The following is a 27,898-nucleotide window of genomic DNA, read 5'->3' as shown; positions in this document are numbered from 1 at the left end:
TGACCTTCTGCCCGTGGCTGTGTGGCAGCAGACGGCTTTGGGTGTCTGGCGATAGACGGGCATTTTGTTCCGAACGCTCGGCTCAGTCTCACCCGAGTGCATCATTATTCACTGCCTCTAATGGAGAGACAGATAATCTTTTAACATCCACGTTCATGAAAGGGATAAAAAGGCTGCTCTCTCTGAAGCAGCACAGTAGATTCAGTGTCACCTGTGAGAGGGAGGGTCACCTGTGAGAGCGGGGGTCACCTGTGAGAGGGAGGGTCACCTGTGAGAGCGGGGGTCACCTGTGAGAGGGAGGGTCACCTGTGACCCTCTTTGCTTTAATTAAGATTAGTCACGCCAGCATGCCACTTCTGCTTAAAAATAAGTAGATGCCCAAACATATAGTAAAGAACACACTGAAAGGTTAGATGACGGATAGTGTTTAATAAGAACGGAGTATTAATAAAAGGGTTTTAATATGCACAATCATAGGAAAATGAGACAGAGTCTGTGGTAAATGTTCCCTAGGCTGAGGAAGCGGAGAGGGAGAAGGGGTCAGGCAGAAGTAGGTTGTCTACCCTAATAGAGAGTTTAAATATGTTAGAGTCTCACGCCAGTTTGCAAACCGGAATCCCAAGCCACCGCTGCTATGACTTTCCTGTGTTTCTATGTCCAATACAAGAAGAAGATTAAACAGGCTTTATCCAGTCCCAGGTATGAGATGTGTGTGTGTGAGTGTGTGTGTGTGTGAGCGTGTGTGGTGTGTGTGTGTGTGTGTGTGAGCGTGTGTGTGTGAGTGTGAGTGCGTGTGGTGTGTGTGTGTGTGTGTGTGAGCGTGTGTGTGTGAGTGTGAGTGTGTGTGGTGTGTGTGTGTGTGTGTGTGCTGTTTTTGCAGTGCTCAGAGCGCCTATGGGGTTGCATGGGTGGGGCTGGCATTGGGTGGTGCTTGGCCATTGGTCAGGGCGGGGGTGGTGGCGGGGTCGTCCGGCTTGCAGCGGTCCTGGTCCTGGGCGCTGCGGGCGTGGAACTGGACCGGGACGGTCTCATGGAACAGGGTGTAGTCAGCCCTGTAGCTCGGCCCATTCACCAGCAGGACGTCCTTGAAGCGCGCGCCCCAGCGGATCTGGGCGGGCCGGTAGGAGGAGCGGGTCTGGTGCAGGATGCCGGTGGAGTCGCCCGTGTAGGTGAAGGACACCACCAGCTCAAAGTCCTCCCGGTACAAGTCCAGCATGCTCAGGCCGTACAGCGGGCTGCCGAGCACGATCGGGTGGGTCACGGTGGTGGGCGTGGCCAGGAGGATGTCGCTCTGCTGGAGGGGGAGGTCCTGGTAGGCCACGCCCACCTCGCCGGAGGTCCGCTGCTGGAGCCGGACGATCTGGGCCGTGGCCACGCCCTCCACCATGTGGTTCTTACGGAAGTCGCCCAGGCGCCAGGACAGGCACATGTGGCCGTCGCGGCGGTTGATCACCGCGCAGCTGCTGAAGCCCACCGTCTGCGCTCGCTTGCGCGCGGACGCCATCTTGGCCACCACGATGCCGATGACCACGGTGTCGATGAAGCAGCTGAGAACGTCCTGCACGGTCACCAGGGCGATGGCCACCGCGCAGTTCTCCGTCATCCCGCGGAAGCCGTAGCCGATGGTGGTCTGCGTCTCCAGGGAGAAGAGGAAGGCGGCGGTGAAGCTGCGCACGTTGTCCACGCACGGCCCGTCGGACAGGCCGACCAGGTCCCCGTGCGCCAGCGCGATGATCCAGAAGAGCAGGCCGAAGAACAGCCAGGACAGGATGTAGGACAGCGAGAAGAGCAGGAACATCACCCGCCAGCGGATCTCCACCAGCGTGGTGAAGATGTCTGTCACGTACAGCCCCAGGTGCCCCGGGACGTGCTCCAGGGCCAGCCTGCAGCTGCCGTCTCTCTGGATGTAGCGCGGCTTCCTGTCCGCCTGCCCAGGCCCCATCCCCACGCTCAGAGTCACGGGCCGGTCCGAGGACTGCACCGTGGTGTACTGCACGCCAGTGGAGCTCATCCTGCTAAAGCACCAACACCACACTGTCTGAGAGAGAGGAGAGGAGAGGGGGAGAGGGGGAGAGAGGGGGGGAAAGGGGGGGGGAAGAGAGGGAGAGGGAGAGGGGGGGAGAGAGAGGAGGAGAGGGGGAGAGAGGGAGAGAGAGGGGGGGAGAGGAGGAGAGGGGGAGAGAAAGAACAGGTTGTTGTAGATCTTACACACCAATGCAAAGAATATTTTTTAAAACTTATTTTTGCCCTGCTTTTCCAGTAGCATCAGATACCCATGGCTGGACTGTGGGTGGATGAATGTTGACTGAACGGTAGATTGTATTTCATTCTGTCTTAGTAGCAGCTGTCTCACACACACACACACTGGACCCATCACAGGTAATGATCTGTTCCTTTCTGAACGTCTTTAGCCAGTGGAGCAGTGGATGGGGACTGCTGTTAAACTCTGGGACACAGAAAACTCACCAGCAAAATCAAAACCAAGATTTTCTTTGCTGATTCTTTTCTTCATTGTTTTTAAAAACTAATTTCATTCATGTGTGTTTCCGTATTAACCCCTCTTTCTTTTGTTCTCTTTCTTTTTCTCTCTCTCAAGCTGATGCACTCTATTCGATCCCTTGCTCTATTTTAAGCCCAATCTGGGAATGTTTAACATTTATGATTCTTTCCTGTCTACGGCATGTCAGTACAGTTTATGGTAATGAGCCGTTGCCCGGCAATGCTCATTACAGCAGACCCTTCCTCACCCCAGAATTTAGCAGTGTCCATAACAGTCTGGAGCTCAACTTCTGTACCACTCAAAATCACCACCCTGCACCTCCCAACACCACCACCCTGCACCACCCCCACTACCACCACCCTGCACCCCCACTACTACCACCCTGCACCACCCTACACCCCCACTACTACCACTCTACACCACAAACACCACCCTGCACTATATATAATTTAAAATATATTAGTATATAAATAAAATTAATTAGGAAAAGCAAAGACCTTTGTAAATACTAGATGCCCATGGCCATAGGTGTCTGTACACTCTGTAGTCATGACCCAGTCTTTTGGAAACCCCAAACCAGTCAGCAGAGAATCAGAAACACACACGCAGGTAGCCTACACATATGCGCACATACTCAAAATCTACACACTCAGATACACACATATGCGCATTCACCTTCCCGCACGTTTGGTAAATCCATAAAGATGTACTGAAATATGACTGGCAGCTTCCCAAATAATAACAGTCCTGTCCATTTTCAGTCTATTTATTCCACCAGCCACTGTACTTGCTCAGCCAATCAGATAAGAGGCTGAAAAATGCTGTTAACTTGAGTCACAGGCGGGAGAAACTCATCGCTCGAGCGAAACAGAGTGAGTGGTCTGAGCAGGAGCGGCAGGTAATTTAATGAGCTACATACAGTATAAGAAGCTAATTTCTAGCGGTTAAAATTGGCAATAATGGCCACTTACGGACACTGTACAAAATTAACTGAAGTAAAATGTTTGCTATGCTTGCTAGCTCACAATGACTACGCACAGCTTGGCTAACTTAGCTAGCTAGCTAGTTAACTTGCTGTAGCAGTTAGTTAGCTTACCCGAGCTAGCGAGCCCCCCTACCAGCTTCTCGTCCAAGAGCAAACCAATGTCAGTCATACTTCTAGCTTGTTAGAAAGCTAATGTTCTTGTGTTAAGAGTGAAAGAATAGCTCGTCAAAACGTTTGCAGAAATGTGTATAAATTCAGATGACAGTACAATTTTAGTTTCGGTTAAAATAGCTGCGAGATCAGGTAGCTCCCGTTGCTGCGCGCTAGCTTTTCAAAGGAAGTCCAGTAAATTCGCTTATGAAAACGCAGGCCTGATATTTTAAAAATCCATCCGGTGGTCGCTGTCGAAGGGCTGGTTTAAAGTACGTTTTTTTCTGTTTTAATAGTCCAGTAAAAGAGCAGGGGCAAACGAGAAAGCTGACGTTATTTCTGAGGCTAAAATGGAATATTCAGCTTTAATGACGCACAGGGAGCTTGAATTCGCGTATCTTAGGTATCAAGAGAACAATTACTTTTTAAAACATTGTTTTAAATACAAGTATAACATTAATGATACACACTTGAGAAATGTTTTAGTCTGTTAGAACATTACATTTTTGTTTAATTCATTCTGCTGACAGGTTTAACAGTCAATCTAGCATTCACTCAGTATTTTGTAGAGATAGGATATTGCAGAATACATCATACCAACAAACTATTTTTAGCGTAGATGGGTGATCTGTACCATTTTATCACTGGTTTTTAGGGTTGCCCCCTTCTCAAATAATGGCATGATTGTGGATGAGGAGGTACTGGTGGTGAATGGCCTGGTGGAGCATTACCTCAACCAATTCCACTCACTTCCCCCTCCCACAGGAACTGCTCCTGCTCTCCAAAATATAGAGCTCAAAAATATAGAATTTGCATATTTTTACGAAGAGGGGAAAATCTGGGTATAATTCTTACACTGTGAGTAAAAAAACAAACAAGAAAAAAGCCATGAGAACCATAATATTTATGCGACTGTCATTTGTACAGTCAATAAAGTCATGAAAACTTCTGAGGTAGTCCAGCACTTTGAGCAGAGATGTATTAGATAACCGTTTGCGTCAAACAAGAAGTTTACGAGTCGCTGCAGGCTGCAAACAAGAATGCGGGTGAGTGGGACGACAGGAAGTGGATGCATTTCCCTTTACCTGCGACATCCTGTTTTCGCCTGTTGTCTTTGTGCCTTTGTTTGTCTCATTCTCTGGGAAGTTTTCCGAGTTTTACTGAGTGTCTGATTCACTCCTTTAAAGAAGTCTTCCCATCCTCAGTATGGGAACACTTTAAACACCTAATTCAGCCAGAATAATAATAATGATATTGAGTTATCAGTGAGGCGTTCTTCCCCACAGATGGGACTGTAAGAGGCGCCTTAGTGTAGAGCTGAAGGACCTGCCCCTCATGTTCTCTGCTAAATTAAAGGAGCAAATCACTTTGTGTTCTTAAAATGCCTGACCACTCGATTGTCAGCACCAAAAAGAAATAAAATAATTAGTAAAATGTGATGACAGTAAAATGTCATCACATTTTACTTTTAGTGACAGAAAAAGAATAATGAAATTATCCGATATTTCTTTTTGGTGCTGACAATCGAGTGGTCAGGCATTTTAAGAACACAAATAATACTCCAGCAGGAGCGGGGGGAAGTGCTGGAGATACCAATCTTAATAACTGGAGATACCAATCTTCATGACTGGAGATACCAATCTTCATGACTGGAGATACCAATTTTAATAACTGGAGATACCAATCTTAATAACTGGAGATACCAATCTTCATGACTGGAGATACCAATCTTCATGACTGGAGATACCAATCTTCATGACTGGAGATACCAATTTTAATAACTGGAGATACCAATCTTCATGACTGGAGATACCAATCTTAATGACTGGAGATACCAATCTGTACAACTGGAGATAATCTGTATTGTCTATATATCAGTTTAAACCTTATGGAATCTTTTTTGTTTAAACTTGACTTGCATTTTTATCTATAAATAATGAAGTGTAATGAAGCTCTGCTCTCTGGTGGAAGTGCTTCTAGCTCTCGAAAGCGGCCAATCATGTCCCAATACACACGTGCGCTTCTCTTGCTGCGTTCCAGACACGGGAATTTCCCAATTCCAACTAGAAAAAATGCACTGGAACGCGCTTGCAATTCGGAAATTCCAAGTCGGGAACTGGGGAACATTTTTAAGCCCCGAGATTATGACATACTGTCATTTGACGTCACATCCAACATGGCTGCCTACACAGTAAATGGTAAATAAAGTAACTATAACATGTTTTGAAGCTTTTGAGCACCGTTTTAAGTTGCTTTTCTGCAAGAAATGTATTTAGATTAATTAGCATAGGCATCCGGTGGTGGGTTAAAATTGAAAGGTAAAGTTATTCTATGCTATAGCCACACAACACAGTAGCATTGCAAAACAAAGTTTACTGCAGGCGTCCATGTTTTCCCGACATTCACCATTGGAACGCGCTGACGTTATACTAACGAGTTCCCAACATGGAATTACGTCATCACCGGGGTTGTCTGGAATGCGGCATCTGTCCTGCACTCATATAGACAGCTATTTTCAGGTCAAGTGGTAGAAGCTCCTGATTGGTGTGTGGCCCTCTGCTTCCATGGCAATGCAGGCACTGAGTTTAAACTTGGCCAGCGAAGGCTGTCCTCACTGACTTCCAGGGTTTTTCAGGTCATGAGGTCAAAGGTACTGTCTTTAACTGGATGTAGATGTATAAACACCGTTCTTCCGCAGTTATATTTCTCTATAATATTTATAGATAACAACCCTGTTTGTATTGCTTTGGTTGAAGTCCTCTGCTCATTAGATGTCTGTTTGAATGTAGTTAATTTTGCAGAACACCTCGGAAAGTGGCACAGTCTGGTTGCTTTTCAGGTAAGCCTTCTCAATGTATCGACATATCCTAGCTGCCAAACTCACACATCCTGACAACCCTCTCCATTTCTGTGTCTTGTGTTTAAATATATTTTCAATTGAGTTACTAATTTGTTTTTTCAGTAATATTTAAGGAAATTGGTACATCAGTGCATTATTAAATTAGCAGATTTTTATGTTTGGAATATGTAAAGTGTACATGTGTTGTAATTATTTTGTTTGTGTTTGAAAGGTGGCCAGCTCAGCCACAAGGCGTCACCTTTTCCTGAACAGGTGAACTCTCATTCCCTCCTTTCCGCTTTGGTGCTACCTAAACAGGTAAACACTCTCTGTCTCCCTCCCTCCCTCTCTGGTGCAGAGCTGAAGCTCTGCCTGGGCCTTGTTTGTGAAGAGAGCGCTGACCTGTATATGATTTGGTCGGCTTTATGAAAATGCTAAAAACCTTTTTTGCAGTTGTTAGCGGCTGGGGAAAATGGCTCTAGTGACATAATGTCCGTTGATTTCATAGTTCCTGGAGTAAAGAAGGTGGCAATCACACTCAAACAGCGCCCCCTGGTGGCACTCAAACCTGCAGACTGAGATTACAAGCTTATACCCCCTAAAACTGTACAAATGGGTGGATGGTAAATGGACTGCATTTATATAGTGCTTTTATCCAAAGCGCTTTACAATTGATGCCTCTCATTCACACACTCACACACCAATGGTGAAAGGCTGCCATGCAAGGTACCAATCAGCTTGTTGGGAGCAATTAGGGGTTAGGTGTTTTTCTCAGGGACACTTCGACACGCCCAGGGCGGGGGATCGAACCGGCGGGAGGGGGGGCTTAGAGTGCGATGGTGTGTGTGTGGGGCTTACATTTTCATGTGACTCTGGGAGACAGTGTTGAGAACTGGTCTTTTGGCTCTGGGTGACTCTCTGTGACAGTGTTGAGGACTGGGCTGTTGGCTGTGGGTGACTGGGTGACAGTGTTGAGGAGTGGGTTGTTGATTCTGGGTGACTGGGTGACAGTGTTGAGGAGTTGGCTGTTGGCTCTGGGTGACAGTGTCGAGTAGGCTGTTGGGTCTGGGTGACTGGGTGACAGTGTTGAGTGGGCTGTTAACTCTGGGTGACAGTGTTGAGTGGGCTGTTGGGTCTGGGTGACAGTATTGAGGAGTGTGCTGTTGGCTCTGGGTGACTCTGGGTGACAGTGTTGAGGAGCGGGCTGTTGGCTCTGGGTGACAGTATTGAGGAGTGTGCTGTTGGCTCTGTGTGACTCTGGGTGACAGTGTTGAGGAGTGTGCTGTTGGCTCTGTGTGACTCTGGGTGACAGTGTTGAGGAGCGGGCTGTTGGCTTTGGGTGACAGTATTGAGGAGTGTGCTGTTGGCTCTGTGTGACTCTGGGTGACAGTGTTGAGGAGTGGGCTGTTGGGTCTGGGTGACAGTGTTGAGGAGTGTGCTGTTGGCTCTGTGTGACTCTGGGTGACAGTGTTGAGGAGTGTGCTGTTGGCTCTGTGTGACTCTGGGTGACAGTGTTGAGGAGTGGGCTGTTGGCTCTGGGTGACTCTGGGTGACAGTGTTGAGTGGGCTGTTGGCTTTGGGTGACAGTATTGAGGAGTGTGCTGTTGGCTCTGTGTGACTCTGGGTGACAGTGTTGAGTGGGCTGTTGGCTTTGGGTGACTCTGGGTGACAGTGTTGAGTGGGCTTTTGGCTTTGGGTGACAGTAATGAGGAGCGGGCTGTTGGCTCTGTGTGACTGGGTGACAGTGTTGAGTGGGCTGTTGGGTCTGGGTGACTGGGTGACAGTGTTGAGGAGTGGGCTGTTGGCTCTGGGTGACTCTGGGTGACAGTGTTGAGGAGTAGGCTGTTGGCTCTGGGTGACAGTGTTGAGGAGTGGGCTGTTGGCTCTGGGTGACTCTGGGTGACAGTGTTGAGTGGGCTGTTGGCTCTGGCTGGCTGTGGGTGATATTGTTAAGGAGCAGGCTGTTGGCTCTCAGTGACTCTGGGTCACATTGTTTCCACTCTGCCGCAGGTCCTGACCAGCATATTACACGCCTGTTACACGCCTGTTAACACGCAAATAACGTTCTGCCAGCCTCTCTGTTTGGTGGAGCGAGACCTGCCCCCTCTCCCTGGCATACGGCCTTTCCGCTGACCTTTATCCGATCCCAGTTCCGTATGGAGGCTCCGCCAGGCTAATATTTAACCTGCAGCAGTAATCACTGGGCCGGACCGGAACACGGCTGTAATGAGCCCTGTCACCGCTGTCCTGCTGCAGTAATCAAGCATAACGACTAATGTCACTGAGAGGGAGGGAGGGGGGGGGGGGAGGGAGAGAGGGGGGGGAGGGAGCAAGAGAGAAGGGGGCTGGCAGGCAGAGCGAGAGGGAGGGGGTGACTGTGTGTGAGAATGCATGTGTATCTTTGAGAGCGAATTGATGTATATATGTGTGGGAGAGAGAATGTGTGTGTGTGTGTGTGTGTGTGTGTGTGTGTGTGTGTGTGAGAGAGGGAGACAGAATGTGTGAGTATGTGTATGAGAGAAAGTGTGTGTGTCACTGTGTGTGAGGGAGTGTGAGTGATTGTGTGTGAGAGTGAGGGAGTGGGTGAGCGTGTGTGTGTGTTAGTATGAATGTATGTGTGTGTGTGTGTGTGTGTGTGTTTGCGTGAGAGAGACAGAGCAGGCTTGTTATTCTAACGGTGTTAAAGAGAAGAACTATGAGCAGAGCTGGTAAAGCACGGTAAACGGTAAATGGACTGCATTTATATAGCGCTTTTATCCAAATCGCTTTACAATTGATGCCTCTCATTCGCCAGAGCAGTTAGGGGTTAGGTGTCTTGCTCAAGGACACTTCGACACGCCCAGGGCGGGGTTTGAACCGGCAACCCTCCGACTAAGGGGGGGGGGGGGTAAAGTGCTGGGGCAGGAAGTGGCTGCCTGTTTTATTCTTCAGGCTCCAGGTAGAGAAATATATTCCAGGTAAAGTGCTTTGATCAGCCTAGCATTACAGCCTGTAAACTCGTGGTTCGTGACACTGCCCTGCAGGTGTATTTTTAGAGCTATGCCCTTGTAGCCCTGTAACAGCAGCTGGGGAGGCAGTGTGTTTGAAAGATCAGTACACTGGTATTTATAAAACACAGGCTTTACTGCTCTGTCTGCTGCTATGTGGGCCTGTGTATATGTGAGTGTGAGTGTGTGCGTGCTCCTGTGGGTGCGTGTGTACGTGTCTGCTGTGTGTGGGTGAGTGTGTGTGAGTGCAAGTGTGAGTGAGTATGCGTGCGCCTTTGAGTGTGTGTGTGCGTGTCTGCTGTGTGTGAGTGCAGCATGTGTGTGTATGCGTGTGTGCTTGTGTGTGGGAGCAGAGTTTGAGCATTAGCCTGATAGTGATACAGTGTTGCAGTTTGGTGCTAGCGTAGCTGCATGTTAGAGCATTAGCCCGATAATGATACAGTCTTGCAGTTTGGTGCTAGCGTAGCTGCATGTTAGAGGGTTAGTCTGATAACGATACAGTGCTGCAGTTTGATGCTAGCGTAGCTTCATGTTGGTGCATTAGCCTGATAGCGATACAGTGCTGCAGTTTGGTGTTAGCATAGCTGCATGTTAGAGCATAAGCCTGATAGTGATACACTGCTACAGTTTGGTGCTAGCATAGCTGCATGTTAGAGGGTTAGCCTGATAATACAGTGATGCAGTTTGGTGCTAGCGTAGCTGCATTTTAGAGCATTAGCCTGATAGTGATACAGTGCTACAGTTTGGTGCTAGCGTAGCTGCATGTTAGAGGGTTAGCCTGATAATGATACAGTGATGCAGTTTGGTGCTAGCGTAGCTGCATGATAGAGCATTAGCCTGATAGTGATACAGTGCTACAGTTTGGTGCTAGCATAGCTGCATGTTGGAGGGTTAGCCTGATAATGATACAGTGATGCAGTTTGGTGCTAGCGTAGCTGCATGATAGAGCATTAGCCTCTATAGTGATACAGTGCTACAGTTTGGTGCTAGCGTAGCTGCATGTTAGAGGGTTAGCCTGATAATGATACAGTGATGCAGTTTGGTGCTAGCGTAGCTGCATGTTAGAGCATTAGCCTGATAGCGATACAGTGATGCAGTTTGGTGCTAGCGTAGCTGCATGTTAGAGCATTAGCCCGATAATGATACAGTCTTGCAGTTTGGTGCTAGCGTAGCTGCATGTTAGAGGGTTAGTCTGATAACGATACAGTGCTGCAGTTTGATGCTAGCATAGCTTCATGTTAGTGCATTAGCCTGATAGCGATACAGTGCTGCAGTTTGGTGTTAGCATAGCTGCATGTTAGAGCATAAGCCTGATAGTGATACACTGCTACAGTTTGGTGCTAGCGTAGCTGCATGTTAGAGGGTTAGCCTGATAATGATACAGTGATGCAGTTTGGTGCTAGCGTAGCTGCATTTTAGAGCATTAGCCTGATAGTGATACAGTGCTGCAGTTTGGTGCTAGCGTAGCTGCATGTTAGAGGGTTAGCCTGATAGTGATACAGTGCTACAGTTTGGTGCTAGCGTAGCTGCATGTTAGAGGGTTAGCCTGCTAATTATATGGTGCTGCAGTTTGGTGCTAGCGTAGTTAGAGGTATAGTTTTGAAGCAAGGCTGTGTGGCAGTGGTGGCTGGAAGTGTAGCAGGTGGTCAGAGCTTAGTTGTGTGATAGGCTCAGTGATAGCGAGGTTGCCTGACGGAGTAATGGAGTCCTAGCCTGTGGCGTGTTAGCATTGTAACAGGGTAGGAAATTAGTGTGGTGTGATAATAGCACGATAGCGTGGTTGCGTAAGGGAGTTGTAGCGAGGTAGCGCGTTAGCGTGTCTGTGAGGGGTACCCTCTGTGCACAGCAGGGGTCTGTTCCCCCCGAGAGGCCCTCAGTACCATTGTGTGGCCTTAGCAGCTCACGTCACAGGTAACAGAACCCTGTCATTGTTCAGGTGTTTGGCTCAACGCAGGTGAGCTCCCTAGCAGCAGGGCTCAGTAAAGCCCTTTCCATCCTGCTGCTCTGTAATTACAGATCTGGGGCACTGGCCCTGTATTCTTCACCATACAAAACCTGTCAGGTCTTCTGTGTTTTTCCTATGCACACATGTACACACACACATAGGCACATACACACACACTCACACACATATATACACACACACACACAGACAGACACACATACATACACACACACACACACACACACATTACATACACGCACATACACACACTCACACACACATGCACACACACACACACATACATACATACACACACTCACGCACACACACACATGCACGCACACACACACACACACACAGATAGACACACATATTTGGGCATACATGTGGACACACATACGAACAGGTATGCACACACATACAAAGGTATGGGGAAATTAACACACATACTCAGTCTCATATTAAATCTGTAGTTATGGCAATGTTTTTGTACTTTGCCATAAAGCAACATTCTGCAAATGGATCTGAATGTCCATTACACAATAACAGCCCTGTATTTGAATATTGTACATTAAAGACAATGCACGTCAATATAACCCATTTAGCAATAAAACAATCTTTCTTATCAGCATTACACATCCCAGTGTGCGAGGAGCAGAAAGAGAGAGTCACACGGGAGCTGAGCCTTACCTGGGCACGTCTCTGTTCCCCACACCTGTACAGGTGCACTGACAGTGAGGAAGGGTCTGTCTGTCTGTGTGTCTGCAGGACAGAGGCAGTGGTGACACTGAGACTGAAGTTGCCCGGCTAGAATCGCAGGTACATACTAGCACCAAGCTCAGAATCAGGAAGTAGAGGAGGAGGAGTGTGTGCGTGTGTGTTTGTGTGTGTGTGTGAGAGAGAGAGAGAAAGAAAGAGAGCGAGTATGTTTGACCATAAACTCAGTCCTTTTCACAATAAACATGGTCTTTACAGTTTTTTGTTGACAGGAATACGGAGTTCTGTCTGTCCAGTGTTTCCATAGCGACCTCAGTACACCTGGGTTGGCATGTCCTGAATACTGTTGGACTCTGGTGCTCATGACATCACCTTACAGTGCGCTGTGACTGGAATTCAATCAGCATTCGTCCCTAAATATCAATAATTAAAAGCATGTTTTAAAAAAAGAACAAAAAAAACTTTCAAGTAAATGCAAGCATTAATAAGAAATAAAGGAAATATGACAGTGTTTGAATTGTTAGTCAAAGTTAAAGAGTAATTGCCCTAAGTGCCCACGCTCAGGGTGGGGTGGGGTTTGGGGGGGCAGCCCAGTCATGCCATTCCTAGAAGAGGCTGACTGACACCAGTGCTTTGTTCACATATTCAGAACAGAAGAATGAGAGAGGATATACACCTCTCCATTCTCTCATTCTCTTTTTCTCCCTTGTTTTCTTCCCTGAATGTTCATTCAGCGGGAGGGAGAGGCAGCTTTCTCAGCGGGGGGGCGTGGAGGGGGGGGTGGAGGGTCATGTCTCCTCTTTCCTCTCTGGCTTTCTCCTCCCCTCCTGCCTGTTGTTTGTCAATGTGGAGCATTTTTATAGAGGAAAAAACCCTCTATAAAAAAAAATAAAAAAATAAAAAAAACCGGCCCAGGTGAACCTGGCCTGTGTCTACCTGCGTCACTAGGTGGGCCTGGAATGGTGCAAGAGAACGTTCTGGAACAGCTCGATGTGACCTTCCCTATGTCAACCCCTCAGGAAAACACGGAGACAAATCAACAAATCCTTTCGTCCAGAGAGAGAGAGCGAGAGAGAGAAAAATGTGGGAATTATCAACATGTTCAGCCAGCGTGAGTTTTCAGTGTGGCTCTGGGGCTCTGTGGATTCTCAGAGCTGTCTGGCAAGTTGAGGGGTCTGTAATATTTAAACCGGTGACACAGGGACTAAGGGAGGATAAACTGGTGACAGGATTTGTTAAACCACAAAAAAAAGTCGCTGGAGCTACTGTATGCCGTTACAGACTCTGGACCGATCAATGTATTTTTCGGTGCACAGGAGAGAGTTTCAATTGGTTCAGAGAATGATTGACAGTTAATTGTAGCGCCGTCCATTAAGTGGTGGATGAAACCCTTCTCTCTCTTCCTGCTGCACAAGTTAAACTCATCTACCTCTGTACTACCTAATGCCTAACCCTTAACCCCTAACCTCTAAACCCTTAACCCCTAACCCCTAACCCTAACTCTGCCTTTCTGCTCAGTGCCGTGGCATCGGCTGTGCTTCTCTGCTCTGGTTCAGGTACATTCACTCCATCACATTTCAGTCTCATAACAGTCTGTGACCCAGAGATGAACGAGCCTGTAAATCCAGCCCTTCCCTGTTACTGTCTCAGGTACAGTGCCTACAGAAACACACAAAGTTCACATGTTGCCCCGTTACACCTTAAAATTTTAACACTTTAAATATTTTTTGTGCCTTTCAACACGTTAATGAGGCAAAAAAACTTTTAAAAAACAACGACTTGCATTTCTCAATTTCAGAAGTTTTCACACCCTCCCCCAGGATGAGCGCTTTGTAGATAAGCCTTTGGCAGCAATGACAGCTCTGAGTCTTCTCAGGTATGTCGTATGAGGTTTACATATTTAGATTTTGGAATTTATTCCCATTCCTCCATGAAAAGTTGCTCCAGACTTTCCTAGAATTTAGGTAGGATTTCAGTCTGAGATTTGCCTGGGCCATTCCGGAATACTGACCTTGTTTTGAAGTCATTGCTTTGTATTTTTTGGCTTTGTGCTTTGGGTCATTGTCCTATTGGAACATGAATCTCTGTCTAAAACACAGACCTCTTGTGGACTGAAACAGATTCTCCCAAAGGGTTTGCCTGCGTTTGGCTCTGTCCCTCTGGCCCTCAGTGGCCCTTCCTGCTGAAAGCAGCCCTGCAGCATGATGCTGCTGCCACCAGCCATGATGGAGGGGATGGTGCTGCCTGGGAGATGGGCTGTGTTTGGTTTACTCACAGACAGAATGCTCAACTTTAGTCTCATCAGACCAAAAATGTTCTTCCAAAAGATCTCTTAATCTGTCACATGGCTTCTGGAACACTCCAGGCATGACTGGACGTTGGCCTTGCTCAGAGTCGCCGCTGTCCCACAGTGCCGAATCGGAGAAGTGCTGAATAGTGTGCTGATCTCTCGACAGCTGTAGGCAGCTAGTGTGTCAGTGTTGTTAATGGCCTCTTGGTCTCTGTTCTGATTGCCTTTCTAATCTGTTGGGTAGGATGGCCTGATCTTGATCTTTCTCCAGCTCTTAGCCTCCTAGCAGCTAAATACCGGAGTTTCACTGGCAACCGTGTGGCTGACCTCATCTGCTGTTTCAGGTGAAACCTCACACTGTCAGTGATGATTATTCTGAAAACAGATGGATTTGAAATCTAAATAGGGGGCTCTGGGTAATATATTTTGTGTTGTTGATACCCTGGGGGTTGAATATGTATCAATTTATGTTTATATTATGTGTATATCCATGATTTTCTTTTCAGCTTTTCATTTTTTAAATAATTCTGAAGACATCAAAATACTTTATTTAATTCTGACATTATAGTTATTTATATTGGAGTAAAAAATCCTGTTGAAATGTGTTTTCATTTGTCTTTGCAATGTAGGAACAGAAGAAATAATCCGTGGGGGGTGAACACTTTCTGAGGGCACTGTTGCTGTATTAGAATGTTCCGTGCTTCATGTAACTATTAGCATTTAGCATGCTGTATCCATTTTTATTGGAATGTATCATGCTGCATCTATTTGTATTAGCATGTAGCTCGCTGCATATATTTGTATTAGCATGTAGCATGCTGCATTTGGCTTTATTAGCACGTGGAAGGGCTGAAATCCAGCGAAATGAATTGAGTAGGTCTTTGGTAATTGACATGATATTGCGATGAGTCTGTGTGTGCCCTTGGTGATGTGCTGTGCAGTGGTCAGTGCTGTGAGTTTTCAGGTCTCAGACCTGTCCAAACCTGTATGCATAGCCTTACACAAAGCAGAAAGCACAGGTCACACACCAGCAGAATCTGGCTTAGGGCAGGCACTGGCTGCTTTCTCATCTGCAGGCCTGTCTAATGTGAACCTGCCCTTTGTCTTTTGTCTTTGCCCTTTGGGTTATGAGATTACATTCTGTTTCATGAGTGTGTGTGTTTGTGTGCGTGTGTGTGTGTGTATGCGCGTGTGTGAGTGTGAGTGAGTGAAAGTGAATGTGTGTGTGGGTGTGTGTGTGTGTAAGTGAAAGTGAGTGTGTGCGTGTGTGAGTGAAAGTGAGTGTGTGTGTGTGCGCGTGTGTGAAAGTGTATGTGTGCATGCGTGTGTGGGCGTTTGTATGTGTGTGTGTGTGTGTGTGTACGTGCCGGCGTGCGTGTGTTTGTGTGTGTTTGTGAGTGCGAGTAAGTGAATGAGTGTGTGTTTGTGAGTGTGTGTGAGAGAGTGTGTGAGTGAGTGACAGTGAGTGTGTGTGTGTGTGTGTGAGTGAGTGTGAGTGAAAGTGAATGTGTGTGTGGGTGTGTGTGTGTGTAAGTGAAAGTGAGTGTGTGCGTGTGTGAGTGAAAGTGAGTGTGTGTGTGTGCGCGTGTGTGAAAGTGTATGTGTGCATGCGTGTGTGGGCGTTTGTATGTGTGTGTGTGTGTGTACGTGCCGGCGTGCGTGTGTTTGTGTGTGTTTGAGTGTGCGAGTAAGTGAATGAGTGTGTGTTTGTGAGTGTGTGTGAGAGAGTGTGTGAGTGTGTGTGTGTGTGTGTGTGCGTGTGTGCGTGTGTGCGTGCGTGCGTGCGTGCGTGCGTGCGTGCGTGCGTGCGTGCGTGCGTGGAGGATGCATGCACATGGAGGATGCATGTGGGTTGCACCTAGAGACCAGGTGACTGATTCAGCAAATACCACCTGAAAGCTAAGCAAGCAAAACGTTTGACCTGCAAACTGTACTTGGCGTATGTTCACTGTGTTTACCTGATGTTCCTGGCTATGCATAACTTATTCTTAATGAGAATTGTACCAGACGTTTTGTAGTTGTTCCAATGACTAGTTGATGGGTGCATCACTGTAAATAATTACCTACATAAATAACATTCCCTTTGCCAACATCTTCCACTATGAGCTGCTTGATTACCTCGTAAGTCCTTCCTTTGAATAATCTTAGACCTGAACCGTGTTACCCTGTAACTTTCGCCATGTATGCGCTCAGATTACTGAGTGTCATGCCAGAGTTTGCTGTGCAAACAAACAAAAAAAAAACATTTTATTAGACTCTTGAAGTAATTGTGTTCTAATGACATGTTTTCAGGCTTTTAAAAAGTTTGTAAACTCTCTCTTTTGTGGTGAAGCACCCTGCAGTTGAAGTCAATAAAACCCAAGTACCTGACAGTCTCTCAACGTGAGGTAGCTTGATAGGTCTATTAGCGCCCTTCGCCTACTGTACCATGGGGTACACAAATTTTCAGCAGGCTAAATTAGCGCCGTTAGCCTACTGTAGCATGGGGTACACAACCTTACAGCAGGCTAAATTAGCACCGTTAGCCTACTGTACCATGGGGTACACAACCTTACAGCAGGCTAAATTAGCGCCGTTAGCCTACTGTAGCATGGGGTACACAACCTTACAGCAGGCTAAATTAGCACCGTTAGCCTACTGTACCATGGGGTACACAACCTTACAGCAGGCTAAATTAGCGTCCTTAGCCTACTGTACCATGGGGTACACAACCTTACAGCAGGCTAAATTAGCGCCCTTAGCCTACTGTAGCATGGGGTACACAACCTTTTTGCAGGCTAAATTAGCGTCCTTAGCCTACTGTACCATGGGGTACACAACCTTTTAGCAGGCTAAATTAGCGTCCTTAGCCTACTGTACCATGGGGTACACAACCTTACAGCAGGCTAAATTAGCGCCCTTAGCCTACTGTAGCATGGGGTACACAACCTTTTTGCAGGCTAAATTAGCGTCCTTAGCCTACTGTACCATTGGGTACACAACCTTTTAGCAGGGTAAATTAGCGTCCTTAGCCTACTGTACCATGGGGTACACAACCTTACAGCAGGCTAAATTAGCGCCCTTAGGCTACTGTACCATGGGGTACACAACCTTTTAGCAGGCTAAATTAGCGCCCTTCGCCTACTGTACCATGGGGTACACAACCTTACAGCAGGCTAAATTAGCGCCCTTAGCCTACTGTACCATGGGGTACACAACCTTTTAGCAGGCTAAATTAGCGCCCTTCGCCTACTGTACCATGGGGTACACAACCTTACAGCAGGCTAAATTAGCACCCTTCGCCTACATTACCATGGAGTACATGACATATCAACAGGCTGTATTAGGACTGTATTAGCAATGCTAAAGCTGCAGGCTTCACCCCTGTGCTGTGCAGCCCAATACCCTCACTCCCCGCGCCCCCTGCCCCCAGTGCTTCTCCTTCCTGCCCCAGATCTGCCTCCCCCAGGTCACTCTGTCCTTGACTGACCTTCCGAAAAAACTGCACAGAAATGTTCGGATGTAAATGATGTGGCCACAGATGCTCTTGGTGTCCCTGTGGTTTGGTTGTTATTCACTTGGACGGGGCTAGCTGGACAGTCTGTACAATTGAGTTTGCACACAAAAGAGGGGGGCGTTGGGGGTGGCGGCTACAACAGAGTCCGAGGTACCAAAATGGTCAGCAGTTCCAAAAGCATTACTGAGGAGTCAAGTGCACCAAAATCTGTACAGCAGTTAGGGGTCCCAAAATCTCTACAGTGGAATCAGGGGTCCCAAAATAGCTACAGCAGAGTCAGGGGTCCCAAAATCTCTACATCAGGGGTCAGGGGTCCTAAAATCTCTACAGCAGGGGTCCCAAAATCTCTACACCTGGGGTCAGGGGTCCCAAAATCTCTACACCTGGGGTCAGGGGTCCAAAAATCTCTACACCGGGGGTGAGGGGTCCTAAAATCTTGACAGCAGAGTCAGGTATATCAAAATCTCTACAGCAAAGACACCGGTACCGAAATCTGTACAACAGAGACAGGAGTCCCAAAATCTCTACACCAGAATCAGGGGTCCCCAAAGCTTCTGAGGAGGCAGTCAGACACCCCTCTTTGTACAGGTCCACATAGTCACTTTCAAAACTGGTTTTCAGAAGGACACAGAAGGGAAGAAACCGAACAGCTTTGTGCATGTGCTCAGTCATTCACCACTCTCCCTTCCCATAACACGGAAAATGAAACGAGTACGCGCTCAACACGACGCCAGCGCCGTGAATGCACAAGTACACATGGAACGCAAACACACTGGATAAACCTTCACACTGAACACAGACCTGCACACTGAACACACAGTACACACTGAACACACAGGTACTATCCACTGAAAAGACACCTATGCCCTGAACAGGTTAAACATTCTTACTATCAGCTGCTGCCTGCTGGCCCGTCACGTCCCCACTGAGTCCGTCCTGCTTTTTGATGCGTCTGCTTTCATCTTCTCTTTTCTCACGTTCCCCTTCTTTCTGGCTTTCCTTCCCTAACCTGCACTCCTTTTTACAAGTGATTTTTTATCTTTTCCTGCCTACAGGAACCCTGCTGTTAAACAGTTTTTAAATTGAGTTGGCCCCAAGTTAATTTGTATCTTTGTGTACTTTTTAACATGCCTGCACATGATACCCTCAAACAGAGTTCAAACCAGCACAAACTAAACTGTTAGAACAAGAATCTATTAATTTTGGCACTTTTTGAGCTCAAAGAAAGGGGCATGCGAGATCGATCCATGCACAGCAACAGTGAAAGGGTGACAGCGTCTCTGAATTCTCTTGTGAAGTAATTTCACTTGATGATACTGCAGTGGTGAAATGGGGACACTGAAACACTTACTTTGCCCAGTCCTGCTCGATGGTTGGTGTTGCATGGGGGTGGGTGGTAGCTCCAGGCCGGTGTGCAGGTGTGCAGGTTTGACGGCCACTAAGGCAGCTGTTAGTGTTTGCATGTGATTTTATATACCCCCCGTAGGCACAGATCCAGTGAGAGCAAAGTCTAACCAATCTCTACACTTTATAACTGCACAAATCTGTGTTGTCTAACTGTGCACAAATATCTGTGCTCTCTAACTACACTCTTCTCTCTGCTCTCTTAACTGCGCACCAATCTCTGCTCTCTTAACCGCGCGCCAATCTCTCTGCCCTCTTAACTGCGTACCAATCTCTGCTCTCTTAACTGCGCACCAATCTCTGTGCCCTCTTAACTGCGCACTAATCTCTATGCCCTCTTAACTGCGCACCAATCTCTGCTCTCTTAACTGCGCACCAATCTCTGTGCCCTCTTAACTGCGCACCAATCTCTGTGCCCTCTTAACTGCGCACTAATCTGTGCCCTCTTAACTGCGCACCAATCTCTGTGCCCTGTAACTACACATTAATCTCTGTGCTCTCTAACTACACACTAATCCTCCCCCCCTCCCCACACACACACACATACACGCACGCACACACACACATACACGCACGCACACACACACGCACACACACACACACACACACAACACCACCTGTCATAATAATACCATCACAGCCTCCTCCTGCCTTCTGACATCACCTCCTGTTTTTAACGGGACTATCTCAGGGACAGCAGCCCTCCAGGCCTCAACCCGTACACCCCCGACCCCCCTCCCCTCAGTCACACACCCCCCTTTGCACCACTGAACTGTCTTTACCAAATCAACGCATTCTCTTCCTATGTTATGTGCATGGGGCCTGTATGTTCATCTCTTTCTTTATTAAATTCTAAAGTTCTTGAGTGCCTGCTTACGGCATGACGTCAGTGTTAATATGTGAGTGGCTGCTGTGTGTAACTATTTCTGAAATGAAGTGTGTTCCTTTATGCTTCATGTTTCTGTGAAAGTTAACTGCGCTCACTGTCCTGGTATTGTGCTTGAAGTAACACAGCATCCTGTGCGAATACAGACTGACCTTCTTACTTTAACTGTGCACTCACAGCATCCTGTGCGATCAGGGACTGACCTTCTTACTTTAACTGTGTGCTCACAGCATCCTGTGTGATTAGGGACTGACCTTACTTTAACTGTGTGCTCACAGCATCCTGTGTGATTAGGGACTGACCTTCTTACTTTAACTGTGTGCTCACAGCATCCTGTGCGATTAGGGACTGACCTTCTTACTTTAACTGTGTGCTCACAGCATCCTGTGCGATTAGGGACTGACCTTCTTACTTTAACTGTGTGCTCACAGCATCCTGTGCGATTAGGGACTGACCTTCTTACTTTAACTGTGTGCTCACAGCATCCTGTGTGATTAGGGACTGACCTTCTTACTTTAACTGTGTGCTCACAGCATCCTGTGTGATTAGGGACTGACCTTCTTACTTTAACTGTGTGCTCTGCTCTGCCCCCCCCCCAATCTTGAAATGCTGGCGGCATTTCAGACCCGTTTATTAATCTTGTGGAGCTCATTTTTTCCTGGTTCTCATATCCTTGTCTTGAAGTCATACCAGCTCATTTAGTTGTTGGATCGACTGCATAATTTGTGATTGTGTTTGTGTGTGTGTGCGTGCGTGCGTGCGTGCGTGCGTGCGTGCGTGCTTCTGTAGCCGTATTTCCATAAATGTATTTTGATGCGCATTTTGCGCATTTCGCTATTTATGGAAACAGCAAAATGCGCAAGAAATTCGCAAAAAAGTTTTTACGCTCGCTTGAGGTGGTTTTTGCCTTTTTCGAAAACTAGTTAATGCGCAAAATGAGAAATGGAAACAGTTTTTTCAAATAAGCTCTGACGTAGCGAACATTTAAGTCACATGACTGATCAGCTGTTTCCGTTGTCGTATGGCCCTTGCTGCGTGCATTAGAATCATTGCATTTCTTTCTCTTCGTCTCTGGACAGCATGAAACATGGCAAATACTAGCTGACATGAAATAACAATTACAACTTGCCCAACTGAAAGTAATTCCTGAAGAACTCTCTCCACAGAGCTCTGTGACTCTGAGCAGGTTAGAGCTCTGTGACTCTGAGCAGGTTAGAGCTCTGTGACTCTGAGCAGGTTAGAGCTCTGTGACTCTGAGCAGGTTAGAGCTCTGACCCTGAGCAGGTTAGAGCTCTGTGACCCTGAGCAGGTTAGAGCTTTGGGACTCTGAGCAGGTTAGAGCTCTGTGACCCTGAGCAGGTTAGAGCTTTGGGACTCTGAGCAGGTTAGAGCTCTGTGACCCTGAGCAGGTTAGAGCTTTGGGACTCTGAGCAGGTTAGAGCTCTGTGACTCTGAGCAGGTTAGAGCTCTGACCCTGAGCAGGTTAGAGCTCTGTGACCCTGAGCAGGTTAGAGCTTTGGGACTCTGAGCAGGTTAGAGCTCTGTGACTCTGAGCAGGTTAGAGCTCTGTGACCCTGAGCAGGTTAGAGCTCTGAGCAGATTAGAGCTTTGTGACTCTGAGCAGGTTAGAGCTCTGAGACTGAGCAGGTTAGAGCTCTGTGACTCTGAGCAGGTTAGAGCTCTGAGACTGAGCAGGTTAGAGCTCTGTGACTCTGAGCAGGTTAGAGCTCTGAGACTGAGCAGGTTAGAGCTCTGTGACTCTGAGCAGGTTAGAGCTCTGTGACTCTGAGCAGGTTAGAGCTCTGAGACTGAGCAGGTTAGAGCTCTGTGACTCTGAGCAGGTTTGAGCTCTGTGACTCTGAGCAGGTTAGAGCTTTGGGACTCTGAGCAGGTTAGAGCTCTGAGACTGAGCAGGTTAGAGCTCTGAGACTGAGCAGGTTAGAGCTCTGAGACTCTGAGCAGGTTAGAGCTGGGAGACTCTGAGCAGGTTAGAGCTCTGAGACTGAGCAGGTTAGAGCTCTGTGACTGAGCAGGTTAGAGCTTTGGGACTCTGAGCAGGTTAGAGCTCTGTGACCCTGAGCAGGTTAGAGCTTTGGGACTCTGAGCAGGTTAGAGCTCTGTGACTCTGAGCAGGTTAGAGCTCTGTGACCCTGAGCAGGTTAGAGCTCTGTGACCCTGAGCAGGTTAGAGCTTTGGGACTCTGAGCAGGTTAGAGCTCTGTGACTCTGAGCAGGTTAGAGCTCTGTGACCCTGAGCAGGTTAGAGCTCTGAGCAGATTAGAGCTTTGTGACTCTGAGCAGGTTAGAGCTCTGAGACTGAGCAGGTTAGAGCTCTGTGACTCTGAGCAGGTTAGAGCTCTGAGACTGAGCAGGTTAGAGCTCTGTGACTCTGAGCAGGTTAGAGCTCTGAGACTGAGCAGGTTAGAGCTCTGGGACTCTGAGCAGGTTAGAGCTCTGTGACTCTGAGCAGGTTAGAGCTCTGAGACTGAGCAGGTTAGAGCTCTGTGACTCTGAGCAGGTTTGAGCTCTGTGACTCTGAGCAGGTTAGAGCTTTGGGACTCTGAGCAGGTTAGAGCTCTGAGACTGAGCAGGTTAGAGCTCTGAGACTGAGCAGGTTAGAGCTCTGTGACTCTGAGCAGGTTAGAGCTGGGAGACTCTGAGCAGGTTAGAGCTCTGTGACTCTGAGCAGGTTAGAGGTGCTGAGATGCCCCACACAAGCGGTAGCGTTCATGAATCATTTCTTATATAGTTACATATTTATCCTCAACAGTGATATATTACAGCTGCAGGTCATTACTTGTGTGTCTGGTCCATTACCCCCCCCCCCCCCACCCCCATCTCTCTCTTTGGACAGTACTGACCCAACAGATGTGGTGTTGTGGCTATTGGATATGTTTCCTGACAAGTTTTAGACTTAAAATAGAATCAACTTACTGTTTGTTAGTCTACACAATTTTGAAAGTGTATGTAGGAGTGCTTATGTTCAGTAAACGAAGGAAAATTGGTTATTGACATTTGAGACTTTTTCAGTCTGCTTTTTATCTTGTTGTTTTTTCTTCTATTTTTTCTTGTTTGTGTTTTGTTTGGTTCTGGGTGTGGATACAGTTGCAGAAGAAAACTACAGAAATTATGCATTGAACTGATTATGAAATAAAACAGGGTTTCAAGAGCCAGTGCCCTCTATTTTCTCTCCATTTCTCTCCCTCTCCTTCTGACTCCTCTTTTCTTCTTTCTCTTTGTCCATCGCTCCTTCTGCTTCTTATACAGACCTCACAGCCTACTCCGCTGCCAGGACGATTCCCATCATCGCTGCCTGACCTCCTCACTTCTTTCTGATCGATCGATCAGTGATGAGCCCCCAGACTGTGGGCTGCTGGTGTTGGGCTGAGTCTGCAGCACGTGCTCTCAATGACTGCCTGCTCATTAGGGAAAGGGCTGTGCGTGTGTGTGTCTGTGTCTGTGTGTGGAAAAAGAGAGGGACAGAGAGAGAGAGAGAGAGAGAGAAAAGGGTGTAGAGACCTTTTTTGCTGGAAGTTTTGTCAAGTTCAGATGCATTAGTTATAAAATTACAATGTCAATTTGGTTCCAACTCTACCTGTAATATTTTCCATTTAGCTAATATTTTCCATGATATTTTCCCACCATTACTAAATGACTCCAAAGTGTTATTTGAAAAGGCTCTATCGCTAGACTGTTCACAATGAGCTTGCGCAATATTTATTGTAACTTTTGGAATGTGAGTCAGTTGAGTTGGTTGAGTCAGTTTGTTTTTGAACAAGCATTTTGCTTCTGTGCTTCTCATCTCTACATTTGATGAAAATACTGATTAAATAAAGTAAATAAATTTAAACAGGTAGGCGTGGGGATAGGTGAGAACCAGTGTGTTCAGAGTCTTTAATTAAGCTTCTGGCCAGTGTAATTTATTCAATTTCTTCCGTTTTGGCAAAGTAAAACTGATCTGTGATGATGACTTTTACATTGTATAAATCACTCTCTCACAGAAGACTGGAATCAGTTATTGGACAGGATTGGCTTTCTGTCTCGAGTCTGAATCACCAGTCTGACTCGCAGAGTTCAGTTGTGCTGGTATTCTGATGGTGCGTGGCTGCTCGCTGCTAAGCATTCTTTTGAAATGAATACTGGCTGTTTCTTATTTAATGAAAGCTCTCTGCCATTTTATTCTGTATTTCTTGGCAAAGAAAGAACCTACCGGCAAATACTTAAACTGTAGAGTCACCACAACCTGAAGGGCCTGGAGGATAATGAGAATATTTCTGCTTGTATTAATAGACCTGAGGGGTCAGCTGCACTCCAACACATCCGTCACGTGTGCCACGCATATTACATACTCAAACACATCTGTCACGTGTGCCACGCATGTTACATACTCAAACACATCCGTCACGTGTGCCACGCATGTTACATACTCAAACACATCCGTCACGTGTGCCAAGCACGTTACATACTCAAACACATCCGTCACATGTGCCAAGCATGTTACATACTTAAACACATCCGTCACGTGTGCCAAGCACGTTACATACTCAAACACATCTGTCACGTGTGCCACGCATGTTACTCAGACACATCCGTCACGTGTGCCAAGCACGTTACATACTCAAACACATCTGTCACGTGTGCCACGCATGTTACTCAGACACATCCGTCACGTGTGCCAAGCATGTTACTCAGACACATCCGTCACGTGTGCCAAGCATGTTACATACTCAAACACATCCGTCACGTCCTCAAACATATCCACTGTGTATCCCCAACACGTTACGTACTCAAACACATCCACCATGTGTGCCAAGCATGTTACATTCTGAAACACATCCACTGTGTGTGCCAAACACGTTACATACTCAAACACATCTTTCACGTGTGCCACGCATGTTACATACTCAAACACATCTTTCCACCAGATGTGGTTGAGATGTAGCTGCAGGTGTGGTTGAGGGACAGCTGCAGGTGTGGCTGAGGTTTAGCTGCAGGTGTGTTAGAGATTTAGCTGTAGATGTGATTGAGGCGTACCTGCAGATGTGTTTGAGGTGTAGCTGTAGATGTGGTTGAGGCGCGGCTGTTGATGTGGTTGAGGCGCGGCTGTAGATGTGGTTGAGGCGTACTTGCCTGCATCTGGACCAAGGTTTTGTGATCTGTGCTCATGTGGAGTGACCTGGCTCCTACCAAACAGGGACTGCAGCCCTCAGTGCCAGATCCAGGCCATCCGGCCAAGAAACTGCACTATGCTCTCAGTCTGTGGGGGATGGGGGGGACGGGGGGGAACAACGGTGGTGAGACAAGGGGGGGGACTCTTCATTCCCAGCTTAAAGTGAAGTGAAGTGAAGAAAAGGTGTAGGTATTTAGAGAGGAGAAGAAAACCAAACTCAGGGGCATTTTTGTGCTTTGTGTGTGTGTTGGTTTTGTGTGTGCGCGTGTTTGTTTTGTGCTTGTGTTTTGGGAGACAGATTGAGGTTAAAGGTCAGGTACATGTAGAACATAGCTTTTTATTCAGCTCTGTTTCTCATTTCCCATAATCCCTGGCGTCAGTGGTGTGTACTGTAAACGTGCTCTCACTGCAGGTCCGCTGACACTCTGGCCTCCTGGGATGTGTGGAATGCGCATAGTTTCCATTCACTTTTTTACTCCTCTTATAAAAATAATTAAATAGGATGTGACCAGATTCAACAATCTGTATGCCCCCTCGGCAGAAACCCCTCACACACACACACACACACTCAAACGCGCACAGACTCAAACACACGCACACACTCACACATGCACACTCAAATAAACAAACTCAAATACGTGCTCTGCTCATGTATTGCAAAATCAGCTATATGTTTGTTGTACATATCCACTATTTTATCTTGAGGTTGTCAGGACAGTGAGAATTGAGTAAAATGTTTTTATGTTCTGAATCCAGGGGTTTTAACAACTAACACCCATGTTTGACATCTGGCACTCATTAGCGTGCATAAACAGTTAAAACTTCTCATAGTCCCAAGAAAACCAAGATCAAAATGCAAAAACTAAAAGACAGCAGAATATTCCAAAACGTTAGGGATGAAAATGTAAAAATTCAGGATGGCTTGTAAGAAAAAAAAAAGTAAGACCATCCAAACAAATGGATGGTAATGGTAAATGGACTGCATTTATATAGCGCTTTTATCCAAAGCGCTTTACAATTGATGCCTCTCATTCGCCAGAGCAGTTAGGGGTTAGGTGTCTTGCTCAAGGACACTTCGACATGCCCAGGGCGGGGTTTGAACCAGCAACCCTCCGACTGCCAGACAATCGGTCTTACCTCCTGAGCTATGTCGCCCCAAACACCAAGCAACACAAGGCCCAGATGCAAGGTTAAGATTCCTCAGATGGCAATGGCAGATACCAACCCCCCCAAATGTCCACCACAACAGATCTTAAGTGACTGAAGTTAAGTACTCAGAAATTTTAATAATGTATAGAAAAATGTCCACATTTTATGGTGTCGCAAGAGAGGGGAAGAAAGAAGCATAGCATGGTTCCTCTGATTTGGGTGGAGGTGTGGAAGGTTGGAGGTGTGTGTGGGAGATGGGTCAGGCAAAGACTGTTTTATCTGAAAGCTGACAAATGTATATATTGAAGTAGCCTTATGTTGTTGGAAGCAGGGCTAAGCACCATGATATCAAAAGATTAATTGTCTTACATGAATATGTTAGGTGGTCTGAACTGTGAACTTCCTCTGAAAAAAACATGGAGGTTTATTTCTGCTTCCAACAACAGAGGTGACTGTTGCCAACAAATGACTGTTAAAGCCAGCAGGTTATAATCTCCACGTTCAAGCAAAATAATTTCCATGTAACAAAACCAAATCGCACTGCGTTGGTTCCCATTTGAAACCGGAACCGCTCCTGAAAAATGTAGATTTCAGTTGCCTGGCCTCAACAACCAGTATCTATAGAGACATTAACATTTTCAATCTGTGATCTCAATTAAATGTCGCAGATTGCATTCAAATTTAGGAAGGAAAAATGCAAGATGATGTTTTGTGCATTCTTTAGCCACATGGGGTCTCTGAGTTTATAGTTTGAGTGTCCTGTGTCTTCAATAATAAAGTAATAATACTTTCAAAAGAGTGATATCTCTAGGACACCCCAGGTTTGTATACATTTAGACGACCTTCCGGTGACCCTAATTGTCCAAGGATGTTGCCAAGGATGTTTGTGGAGGGGAAAGGAGACAGAGGGAAGTCAGATACATTCCAATGGTGACACAAAATTATTTTGTCTGTTTCTCAAAGGTGGTGATCTAAAAACTGGATATCTGACAAGATTTTACTTCTACAGTCTGTGGATATAGATGTGATTGCACCTGCCCTTTTTCAACAGAAACAGGTTGTTCAGTTGTAAAGTTGTATGCAGCATCATGTACTCACGTCACCACACTTGTTTTGAAGAAATGCCACTGTGTTCCATCCCACCTTCCCTGTGCCCGCAGGAGAGTTATTAACCCACATGCTAATCTGTGTATGCCTGGCACAGCAGCTCATCTTCTGTGGGACAGCCAGGTAGGTCACTCTGGTGTTAACCTGCTGAATTATAGATACATCAATCCCTCCCGCTTTTGCCAGGTAATCAATCATTTCTAACCAGTCAGATCAGCTCGACCCAATGATTCAACTGAATGGTGAAGCTAAGCAGGACTGTTCATGGTTAGTA

General features: G+C 46.8%; 1 protein-coding gene and 1 long non-coding RNA gene across 9 annotated transcripts; one reads left to right on the top strand and one right to left on the bottom strand.

The window, feature by feature from the left end:
* Positions 1-409: 409 nt before the first annotated feature.
* On the bottom strand, positions 410-19,360 carry kcnj16 (potassium inwardly rectifying channel subfamily J member 16). Of its 7 annotated transcripts, none has more exons than XM_035401230.1 (2): positions 19,261-19,360; positions 410-2,038 (listed from the first exon to the last, which is right to left on the bottom strand). In XM_035401230.1, exon 2 carries the CDS (start codon positions 2,009-2,011, stop codon positions 893-895), a length of 1,119 nt encoding a protein of 372 aa, XP_035257121.1. In that variant the 5' UTR covers positions 2,012-2,038; positions 19,261-19,360; the 3' UTR covers positions 410-892. The 7 variants fall into 7 exon arrangements, with proteins under 7 accessions (XP_035257121.1, XP_035257118.1, XP_035257122.1 ...); XM_035401227.1 differs by having other exon boundaries at positions 410-2,034; positions 19,261-19,347; XM_035401231.1 differs by lacking the exon at positions 19,261-19,360 and adding an exon at positions 18,800-18,948.
* Positions 3,191-27,898, top strand: LOC118218617. Of its 2 annotated transcripts, none has more exons than XR_004763509.1 (6): positions 3,191-3,398; positions 6,437-6,474; positions 6,707-6,792; positions 27,481-27,574; positions 27,678-27,747; positions 27,833-27,898. It is a non-coding gene; the product is annotated as an uncharacterized LOC118218617 (long non-coding RNA). The 2 variants fall into 2 exon arrangements; XR_004763503.1 differs by having other exon boundaries at positions 6,425-6,474.

This window comes from Anguilla anguilla, chromosome 2, assembly GCF_013347855.1.
Source record: "Anguilla anguilla isolate fAngAng1 chromosome 2, fAngAng1.pri, whole genome shotgun sequence".
NCBI lineage: Eukaryota > Metazoa > Chordata > Actinopteri > Anguilliformes > Anguillidae > Anguilla > Anguilla anguilla.
The sequence above is the reverse complement of the archived record's forward strand: the minus strand, read 5'-3'. Positions and strand labels throughout refer to the sequence as shown.